The sequence below is a fragment of the Leuciscus leuciscus genome, assembly GCF_965113295.1.
Source record: "Leuciscus leuciscus genome assembly, chromosome: 6".
NCBI lineage: Eukaryota > Metazoa > Chordata > Actinopteri > Cypriniformes > Leuciscidae > Leuciscus > Leuciscus leuciscus.
Window position 1 is genome coordinate 44,340,905 of NC_138730.1, and position 12,113 is coordinate 44,353,017.

A 12,113-nucleotide genomic window follows, 5' to 3' on the forward strand; every position below is an offset into this window, starting at 1 on the left:
GGAGTCATTGAATCATTAATTCAAGAGACTCGTTCAAAAACGCTGACATTTATGATTGAGTCATTAAATCATTAATTCAATAGATTCGATCAAAAACGCTGATTCATACAGTAATGAAACAAGTGAAGTATTTATGATTGAGTCATTCAGTCAAACCATACATTTTTTTGAAAAAAAATCATTCAAATTGATTAAACATTTTAAATAGACTGCAGCAATTAACATTTTGTCACTCAGAACCTCTAGTATATTACATGTCATTTTGTTTAGTTGTCTCTAAACAAAGAATCGTGAATAATTGCGATTCTCAATTTATCCAGAATCATGCAGCTTTTATAGAACGTATACTTATTGTCATAATGACTATTATGAATTTAAATGTCAAAGGTAGATCACAAAAACAAAACAAAAAAGTGTTTTGCTTAAATTTAGATTGGCTAACAAAAATATTTGGAAGAGACTGTAAGTAATTCCTTAAAAAAATACATTTAAATAAATGTAAAAAAAAAAAAATCATATACGTTGTTTAGCTTATACAGTATATGGCATATGTTTATATGTGCTGTACTGGGCTATAAACTGGTGCTCTTTGCGTCCTCTCTCTTCTGGGCATAGCAACAGCACTAGAACACACTGCATTGGTCGAAACTCACTGCAGGAAGCCCTACAGTTCGTTACACCTCCTGTCAGTCAAACAGAACACGAACCGAGACATGGTTCCTGACTCCCGGAGAAAACAAGGGCACTGGGCTGGATAATAACCCAGGCGTGAGGATGAGGATGAGGATGCTGAGAGGAGCACTTCACCCGACGCTGGAACGGCATCTTTATCTCTGTGCACCCGAATGCGTTTGCTCACATTTGCCTTAAAATCTAGATTAGAATGAAGATGCCAAATCATCTCCTCTGCAGAATCCGCTTTAAATTACATTAGTGGGTTGAACTAACAGGCTCGATGTATTTTAATTGCTTTCACTGTGTTTCGAGAGATCTTTTAAACCCTGCAAGACATATTGTTGCGTAATTTAGAGCGCTTACAAATCCGATTCGTCTCACAGACATCGATCCAGGTAAGAATCATATTTCAAAATCACATTGCATATATGCATAACGTCAGGTTGCATGCTAGTTAACCGTCTCTACATTAAAGTGTGATGTGTGTATGTAGTGTGCAGTGTGTTTTGCAAACCAATGCGTTGCGCAGCAACCAATCAATCAATCAATCAATCAATGTCAGTACATGTTTTGCATGGAAAACTCCTCTAGGATGCAAGACGATATTAACATTAATTGCAGAAAATTCTAAGGTTAATGAGGCATCATTGGTAACTGGAGGGGTTGTGCTGATGCATTGCAGTGCATCATTTATTAAAACACCATCCTTAGATGAAATGACTTGCATTCTGAGCATGCTTCAATGACACACTAAACCCTTCGGCTTCATTGAGACTGTACACAGTGTTCTTAATGTAGGTTACAAATCAGCGTACTGTACAACAACCTGCCTAGTGCCCACACACTCCAATTCTGCATTGCAGACTGAGTGATGACACACCAAAACACACTCCCACTCGACAAATGTGGAGCAATGCATGCAAGAGTTTGCTTTGGGTTTCATGTGAAATATATTATATGCCACCATCGTTCAGGGTGAAATTAAAATCAGTAAATTTCCCAGTAATATGCAGTGCATTCTTGCAGTAAGTCAAAACATGACCAGAATACACAAGGAATAGCAAAAGAAAACCGTAATATTGATACAAATGGAGACTGACAAGCTTGTTCATTGCAACAAGAGTTCCTGCTAGAAAAAAATATGTAATATCTTCTACAGTCAGAGGTAATAAAACTCTAATTAGATATCGGTTTAATCTATTGAGAGTTCAACAACTTGTTAGATTTGATTGTTTTTTATTATTTAACATGCAACGTGAAAAAGAAGTACACGGTTTGGTGCGATGACATTACCCATAATCATAATCAGACAATAATTAGAAATGAGAACACTAATAAATATTATTGTTCAAAACAAATAGCTAAACTTGGCTTGCTCACTGAAGGGTTTGTAAACAGCATTGGGGAAAGTACTAATGCATAATAAATCTACTTTAGATAGACTTTTCCTCGTCCTCTTTGAGCAACTTCATCCGTAATGATGTTCCCTGTGGAGATGTGGTGAACAGCACCTGATGCTGGAGAATCATTAGCTAATTGGCAGATCGATGTTTCCCTCCTCTATCTCACTGTTGCATCGACACTGAACTTGCTATCAGTTATTTTTCTATCCGTCTTACAGTTTAAAGAAAGAGTTCACCCAAAAACGATCATCTGCTCAACCTCAAGACGCTTGTTCATCTTCTGTGGCTCGTCTTTCATCTTTGATGGCGTTTGCCTCACACAAAGCTTTTGCATAACTTTAAAAGACAAGAGATATGAAGATAAAACGGCTATTTTACCACCAGGATGATTAATTAGATGCAATTTGGCCATTCAACCCTCAAAAGAGTCAATGAATAATCAACAATTTTCTAGTCAATTGTAAATAAACACACTCAATTTCATCTCATTTGCATCTGCGTTTGAAAAACAAATCATATGTCTCTGTGTTTGACTGACAGAAGATCTCGGATGAAAAAAACAAAACAACCTCTTACTTGATTGTGTAATACCCAGAGATGTGCTGTGGCGGGATCAGCCTGCGGCATTGATTTTAGCGTAGGTGCTGAAGTCGACACTTTCACCGCTGCAGAAGCTGAGAGTAGCACTCCAGCAAAACACAGCAATTCCTAGAGGATCCCGGAAGGTCTTTACATATGCGGGAAAGACCCGAGACAAAACTACTACTGTAAATCTGCCCCCAAAACAACATCTGAGCGCTTAAAAACACCAGAATGTCAATGCATTAGATACAAAACATCAGCAAGTGACTCTCAAATCTTGCTTTCTCTACACTAACTTCACTCTTCTTCATCAATATTGATGTTTCAGCATCTTTTAAATGCATGACACTTGCATAGATATTTGTAAGTGTAGTGTTTAAGACCACTGTATATGATTACGACCTCAGTGACTAGAAATAGCAGTTTGATTGCAGTTATAAGTGGATGATCATATATAAAAATACAGACCCTTTCCAAAAAATTTGAATATCATGGAAAAGTTGATTTATTTCCATAATTCCATTCAAAACGTTAAACTTCCATAGATTATAGATTCAGGGCCCACAACTTAAACGATTTCAAGTATTTAGTTGTTTATTTGTACATAATTTGGGCTTCCAGCTCATAAAACCCACGAAAACAGGATTTCAAAAAATTAGAATATTACATGAAATCACACAGTAATCACACAGTAATACCATGGTCATTGAACCAAGTTTTGGTTATTTTGGCAGTGTGGGCAGGTGCAAATCCTGCTGGAAAATGAAGGAAGCATGAAGTGCTCTGGAAATGTCCTGGTAGACGGCTGCGTTGACTCTGGATTTAATAAAGCACAGTGGACCAAAGTCCTCTTTTCTGATGAGAGCAAATTTTGCATCTCATTTGGAAACCAAGGTCCCAGAGTCTGGAGGAAGAATGGGGAGGCACACAATCCAAGATGCTTGAAGTCCAGTGTGAAGTTTCCACAGTCTGTGTTGGTTTGGGGAGCCATGTCATCGGCTGGTGTTGGTCCACTGTGCTGTCCACTCAACGCAGCCGTCTACCAGGACATTTCCAGAGCACTTCATGCTTCCTTCATTTTCCAGCAGGATTTGCACCTGCCCACACTGCCAAAATAACCAAAACCTGGTTCAATGACCATGGTATTACTGTGTGATTACTGTGTGATTTCATGTAATATTCTAATTTTTTGAAATCCTGTTTTCGTGGGTTTTTATGAACTGGAAGCCCAAATTATGTACAAATAAACAACTAAATACTTGAAATCGTTTAAGTTGTGGGCCCTGAATCTATAATCTATGGAAGTTTAACGTTTTGAATGGAATTATGGAAATAAATCAACTTTTCCATGATATTCAAATTTTTTGGGAAAGGGTCTGTATATAATTGTTACAACAAGAAGTACAGAATAGCAAGACAAGACTAAGATGTTTTGCACCAGCTCCTCATATGATTAATAATACATCACCACTAAAAACCTTCTCTCACTGAGTCTGAATAATGTATCGGCCCTCGAGATGAATCTGCTAAAAAGCGAGCAGGTGAAGGACAGAAAGAGATGGAGTTAATGATGACGAATCATGTTATGCGTTATGTTTGTTGCTTTATTATATGTGAAATTTGTCAATTTTTTTTAAATTGAGATTTATATATCATCTGAAAGCTGAATAAATAAGCTTTCCATTGATGTGTGGTTTGTTAGGATATAACAATATTTGGCCGAGATACAACTATTGAACATCTGAGGGTGCAAAAAAAAAAAAAAAAAAAAAATCGAAACATTGAGAAAATCTCCTTTAAAGTTGTGCATTTATGTTCACGATTGTGCAGCATTCACTCACACAAATAAATGTTTAATATATTTACGGTAGGAAATGTACAAAATATCTTCACGGAACATGACCTTTCCTTAATATCCTAATGATTTTTGGCATAAAAGAAAAATCGATAATTTTGACCCATGCAACATATTGTTCGCTATGCCACAAATATACCCGTGTGACATGTGACTTGTTTTGTGATCCAGGGTCACATTTGTGGTCTTAAATTAAAATTTCTATTTTAGTATGGGCATGTGGATTTATGTCTCTAGCTGTAGAACAGGAAGTTTGGCCTGTCATAAACGTGTCACTTCCTCTGTGGAAGCGGGTGTCTGCTGACTGATAGGGCTGTGAAAGACAAGGGAAACTTTTCAGAAGAGCGAGACGGAGGACAGAGTTGATGACTGTGAATATATTAGCAAACAGCAGTAAAAACACCAACAACATTCTGCAGAAAGACAAATAACTCGAGAACTACGTCAGCAAATGTAGGCTTAAAAAAACTACAAGATCTGTGCATTTACATGTTCACATTTACATATTGTTTATATTAATTTATTTAACACATACAATTATATTGCAATATGACAGCTCTATCTACAATGTTTTACAGCTGAAAATAATTCCTGTTTATATATTAAATATTACATTTACATATTCAATTATATTTCATGAGCATCAATTCTCCTGCACTATTTAAATAATTAATCTTTCTGAACATTTACACACTACATATTATGTTTACATTTACACATGAAATTATATTGCAATATGTGACCCTGGATCACAAAGCCAGTCACGGGTATATTTGTGGCAATAGCCAACAATACATTAAATTATCAAAATTAAATGATCAAATTTTTATATTTGATATATTTTGATAAATTATCAAATTTTTGTCAAAATTATCGATTTTTCTTTTATGCCAAAAATCATTAGGATATTAAGTAAAGATCATGTTCCATGAAGATATTTTGTAAATTTCCTACCGTAAATATATAAAACATTTATTTGTGTGAGTGAATGCTGCACAATCATGAACATAAATGAACAACTTTAAAGGAGATTTTCTCAATGTTTCGATTTTTTTTTGCACCCTCAGATTCCAGATGTTCAATAGTTGTATCTCGGCCGAATATTGTCATATCATAACAAACCACACATCAATGGAAAGCTTATTTATTCAGTTTTCAGATGATTTATACATCTCAGTTTCAAAAAATTGACGTCCAGGTTTTGTGGTCCAGGGTCACATATGAGTTACAGCTACAATTTCTTTAAATTAGAAAATAATTCACCTTTCCGTACCATTTTTTTCATTACAAAATACATCAAAACATTTTCCTCTGTGATATCCGCCACACGATCAGCAAATCACGCTCACTAATAACTATGTACGTCATTTATCTACAGTAGGAAGCATCCCGCGCATACTGATGACCTGCTGTCTGTTTTGATGTCTCATTGCCTTGGGTTTGACTATAAATCTAATATAGCGCCGGCACAGAAATCGACCACTGTAAAAATATTCCACAGGATTCAGGAACCGCATTCACTTCTAAACAATCACAGCTGTATAGGTGTATTGATTTGCATGCAGGTATTATCGTATTCACGTTCAATACAGGACACTTTCTCCATTAGTTCCCATGGGAAGCACATTGGAAGAGCCCGGGCTATTTTTAGATCCTTGTTTGGGTCACAATGTGAATCATCTTCTCTACTAGGATTCCACTGGCAAGATCCAACATGCAGCTCGCTCTGTTCCCACTGTAACTTGTGTGTGTGTGTGTGTGTGTGTGTGTGTGTGTGTGTGTGTGTGTGTGTGTGTGTGCATTTTAAAACTTAATTTGTATGTGCTTATATAGTAGTTTATGTGCTCAGATGTTGCTCTTTTAAAGCTCAGGATACTTGATGGTCTGGTGGCATTTAGCAGCAATTATCTCAGATGTTTCCTCTTAAAGTCATAGAAATAATGAAAAAGCGGCACAAGTGAGTCAAAAGTTGTCATATAGTAAGAGTATAGAGCTGAAAAATGTATGTGAACAGCATTTGAACAATTTGATGAGAAATGTTGGAGATCATATTGAGATTTCTGACTTTTGATTGCAGATCTTTTCTGAAACTCTATTGGAGACATGTTTATTTCCCCCTGAGGAAACATCTCTCTCTCTCTCTCTCTCTCTCTCTCTCTCTCTCTCTCTCTCTGCAGTGTTGTTTGCATTTTTCCCGGTGTGTTTGTGAAAGCTCTGCTGACAGCATCTGTCATACTGTCGCTCGCAGGAACAGCAATGCAGCGCTTCTTTTGTGCAGCTCTCACACAAAGACTAGAGGCTTCGACACAATATCCACCATAACCAGATCACACCGCATTTAGTGCAACAGGAGCTAAAAATGATGTTAGGAAGATTTAAACTCACCGAACTGGGTGAAAGTTAAATCGGGAGCAGAACTGGACTTGTTTCCTCCTGATCCTGGATAACGTGCAGAACGTCTGTGGTAATGGTTTGACCTGTGGTTCGTAAACAGTCCCTTCGATTCTGAAGAGAAAATGTGTGACCATTTTACTTCTGAGTGAAACAAGAAATTCAACAAGGAATTTTTTTTTTTTTATGCATTTATTTTATTCATATGAAATTGATTGAACAAGTTGAAAATTGAAAATATTCGTTGAAAAATATACAAGGGCTCGGTAATGTCAGCCACAAAGTCATTATTAAAATCCGAGTTATTACAATGAACGATTTTGAAAACAAACAAAGGATAATTTTTTTTATATTGGATTCCGGATTCAAAAAACATTCTGAAGAATAAAATCATTCTTTTTACTATTTTCTTCTTATTTTCAAACTTATATTTTGAATTCCAGATAAAAGTTCTTACAAATGAAGCACGGATCCATTATACTGTTACGCACGCGTTTTCTTTCTCGACTGTTTACGTTCACATAAAACTGACTGTGTTTACGTGAATACTCACCAAGACTGGCATTTTGACATTATGTTGCGTGTATTTGTCTGTTTAAGTGCAATAAGAAGCGAAAAAGAACTCAGTTTAGTCCTGAGAGGCGGCTTTATGTGGATGTTTGAGCCCAAAATCTGCGGAAATGTGACCCTGGACCACAAAACCAGTCACATGGGTAATTTTTTTGAAATTGAGATTTATATACCACCTGAGAGTTGAATAAATAAGCTTTCCATTGATGTGTGGTTTGTTAGGATATAATATTTGGTCGAGATACAACTATTGAACATCTGGAATCTGAGGGTGCAAAAAAATCGAAACATTGAGAAAATCTCCTTTAAAGTTGTGCATTTATGTTGACGATTGTGCAGCATTCACTCACAAAAATAAAAGTTTTATATATTTACGGTAGGAAATGTACAAAATATCTTCATGGAACATGATCTTTACTTAATATCCTAATGATTTTTGGCATAAAAGAAAAATCGATAATTTTGACCCATGCAACATATTGTTGGCTATTGCCACAAATATACCCGTGCGACATGTGACTGGTGACGTGATCCAGGGTCACAAATGAGTAAAATTATGCTCAATCCAACGCAAAAACTTACAGCAACAATATTCATCCGGAGCAAATGAATTGAGTGAGTGAGTGGAGGCGGGTTTGAGTGTCACTCGCTGTCGGAGAGATGAGAGAGAGGGAAAGCACAGCTGGTATCGTAAATCTATTCTGCGGAAAATTAGTATTGGAAGCATTTCAGATATTTCAGTATCGATAGGTATCGAACACTACATTGTACTTAGTTTATAATTTCAGATGCCTTTGTAAAAGACTACAACTGAAAACTGTATATATTATATATAATATTCCACCAAAGTGACTGTGTTACACGCGCCACTGATGAAATACACCCGTGTTCGTCAGGTGTTAATGTGAAGCCCTGGTTGTAATCGTATTTGTGTGTCTTCAGGTGAACCGGCGGCATGTTGACCAGCATCACCGAGAGCATCTTCTGCTGTCTGTGGGGGAAGACGACCAGCGTGGTGTTGCCGGTTGAGTCATCTGACGGCAAGCCCGCCGATGGATTCGAGTTTGTGGAGGTGAAGCCAGGCCGGGTTCTTCGCGTGCGCCACATTCTCCCCGAACGTCCCGCAACCACAGACGAGCAACCAGAGCCGAGCAGCAACAGCAGCAGCGTCCACTGCAAGCGCAAGATCACAGTGTACCGCAACGGCCAGCTGGTGATCGAGAACCTGGGAGATGTCCTCCACTCGGAGATCCTGCAGTGCCAGAACGGAGACGTGGAACAGTGCAGCACGGTGGAGGTGGAGCTGTCGGATTACACCACCGCACCGTCCTCCCCGGATCCCAAACCTGCTCCGGCTCTTCTCATCTCTGACCAGCAGAAGCCCGCTCCTCCACCCAGACGCAGGCGACGGAAACCCAAGCGCACCGTGCTGATCGACACGCAGCGCTGCATCAGCAGCTGTAAGGGGACGCATTCGGACGTGGCGCTGTTCTTCATCCACGGCGTGGGCGGCTCGCTGGACATCTGGGGGAGGCAGCTGGACTTCTTCTCTCGGTTGGGTTACGAGGTCATCGCTCCTGATTTGGCGGGTCACGGCGCCAGCATTGCTCCTCAGATAGCGGCGGCGTACACCTTCTACGCACTCGCGGAGGACCTGCGCGCCATATTCAAGAGATATGCAAGGAAACGGAACATCCTGATTGGTCACTCATACGGGTAGGCGCTGCCTTTCTACCCAACGCACACACACACTACTGGTTAACAGTTTGGAATATTTATTTTAATAATTTACAATAAGGTTCATTACTTAATGTATTTACTAACATGAGCTAATAATGAGCAATACATTTGTTACAGTATTTATTAATCTTTGTTAATGCTAGTTAATAAAAATAGATGTTCTTTTTTTTTCATGTTAGTTCACAGTGCATTAACTAATGTTAACCTTTGATTTGAATGACATATTGAAATTAATATTAACTAAGATTAATAAATGCTGTAGAAGTATTGTTCATTCTTAGTTCATACTAACTAAGGTATTTAACTAATGTTAACTTATGAACCTTATTGTAGTGTTACCATTAATGTTTTTGAAACCTTCTGCTCACCAAGGCTGCATTTATTTGATCGAACATACAGTCAAAAAATTTTATATTGCTAAATATTATTACAACTATTTTCTATTGTAATTATGTTAAGATGTAATTCATGGCAGAGGCTATTTACACTAAGTGTGTAAATAGTATTTAGATGCTATTTATACTTACTGCAAATAGTGGCAGATACTATTGTAGTACATTATAAAACAGTATATGCAATAATGACAACATTAAGTGTAAATTATTATATTTTTTAAAATCATTATATGAATGCAGCCTTATTGGGACAATAAAGCCCTCACTCACTACACCTACCCCTAACACTTTATTCCTACTATTAAGTACCCATTAGGCACTTTATTTTCCCTTTTCGAATATTTTCTTAATGTTTATTTAAAATAAAGGCTACTCTGAGCTGATATGCGATGGGAAAAGGAAGAATACATATATGATGAGAAAAATATGTAGTCCAGTGTCATCATAGGTAACTAAAACTAAAACAATAATAATTAAAAATCACTAAAATAAGAGTTATAAAACTTAAACAAAAATTAGAAATATTACCTCGGGAAACTAACAGAAATAAATTGAATTTAAACTATAAAGTTAAATAATAATAAAAATGACATGCATAAACAAAATTACTTGAACTAAAATGAAAACATGAAAATATGAAAGCTAATTCAAAATATTAACAAATACTATTATAGTATATAAATATTACTAAATTGATTTAGTCAAGTGTGTCCAATCTTATGACTGCTACAGTACACTGAAAAAATAATGTTTTTGCTGCTTGATTAAATTATAATAAATAATTATGATAAATATAATGAGCTAAACCAACACAAATGCTATTACATTTCGACCTGACTTAATTTAATTGTCTTCAATCCACATATACATAAATACGATTGAGGTCTACTTAATCCGTTGAGCCTGCATGAATGATTTCTGTTGCATTAACTGAATAGCTCTATAATTCACAAAAGCCTGCTGTGTTTCTTCCTGGCATGTTTTCATGAGCAATTATTGCTAACCCCGGATCACCGTTTTGTTCGTGTGAAGGGTGTCGTTCTGTACGTTCCTGGCACACGAGTATCCGGAGCAGGTGCATAAGGTGGTGATGATCAACGGAGGCGGCCCGACGGCGCTGGAACCGAGTCTGTGCTCGATCTTCCAGCTGCCCTCCTGTGTCCTGCACTGTCTGTCCCCGTGCCTCGCCTGGAGCTTCCTCAAGTAACACACTTTCTCTTTATTAAAGCAGAACATAAGACAAAACACAGTTAGAGACGAGACCATCAAAACAAAACACATCAAACTAGGTGTATATATAGGATAATATAGAATATAGGATGTACGTGTAATTATGTGAAGCATGTGTGTAAAATTGTGTTGAGTATTTGTACATCTCTGTTATAAGTTTCCTAATATATATGTAGAACAATGCTCATTATATATACAATATACATAGCAGTAGTAATAATCAAAAATGTATTTAGGAAAAAGAAAAACAAGAGAAAGGAAAAAAAAAAGAAAGAAAAAAAAAACATCACCACTTTCCGGCATGTCATGGTTTCTGTAATGACTTCTGCAAAAAGTCCACGGTCGTTGTTAGTAAGCATGTGTGTTGTTGTGTTCTCCACACAGAGCTGGTTTCGCCAGGCAGGGTACTAAAGAGAAGCAGCTTTTGAAAGAGGGAAACGCGTTTAACGTCTCTCCGTTCGTCCTGCGAGCGATGATGAGCGGTCAGTACTGGCCCGAGGGGGATGAAGTCTACCACGCGGAGCTGACCGTACCCATACTGCTGGTGCACGGCATGTATGACAAGTTTGTACCAATTGATGAGGATCAGCGGATGGCAGAGGTTCGTGCACATCAGATCTATTTTCATTGTGCTGCTAAACTTCTTGTGAGAGTTGGTTTTTTTTGGGGGGCTGCGTCACTAATCACATACTTCCACTGTGCACGAAATGCATGATTTTTGATGGTGGTTTCAGCAGTTAAGAGCATGTCCAGGTCATAATTCAACTCAAAAACAAAAGAAAGAAATGTAAAATTAGATTTTGCATAAAAAAATTAAGCCTAGTTTTTAGGATTTTTTTTTCAACTTTTTTTTATTTTATAAAAATTATTTATATTAATCATAGCAGTATTTAATGCAGATTACCTCCCTAACTAAACTTGCTTTGGAAGGAAAACTGTGTTTGTCTAACATTATCTAATCATCCCCTTTTGTAGAACACAAGGCTTATAATGGATATATATATATATATATATATATATATATATATATATATATATATATATTTTTTTATAAATGCTGACAAACTTGCGCAGTTATGCGCAATAAAAAGAAAGCTCTGTGGCCGGTTGCACAAGCTTCCTAGACTAGTTTTTTCACTTGACATCTTAATAGAGCACAACAGTCGGGTTCTGGAAGTAAAAACTCCATTACTTTTCTCCATAAGGTTTTAAAGGTTTAACTTTTAAAGACAGAAATACTGTGAGCTACGAGGTTGTTAATGGATGGTATTT

The 12,113-nt window shown here is 37.1% G+C and overlaps 1 protein-coding gene across 1 annotated transcript in view; it reads left to right on the plus strand.

The window, feature by feature from the left end:
- The first annotated feature begins 619 nt into the window (after positions 1-619).
- Positions 620-12,113, plus strand: part of abhd8a (abhydrolase domain containing 8a) — a 16,659-nt gene continuing 5,165 nt past the window's right edge. Inside the window, exons 1-4 of the mRNA XM_082173098.1 lie at positions 620-1,070; positions 8,419-9,192; positions 10,644-10,814; positions 11,226-11,442. Of these exons, the coding sequence (XP_082029224.1) occupies positions 8,432-9,192; positions 10,644-10,814; positions 11,226-11,442 (1,149 nt within the window). The 5' untranslated portion in view covers positions 620-1,070; positions 8,419-8,431. The remainder of the gene's footprint in view (positions 1,071-8,418; positions 9,193-10,643; positions 10,815-11,225; positions 11,443-12,113) is intronic.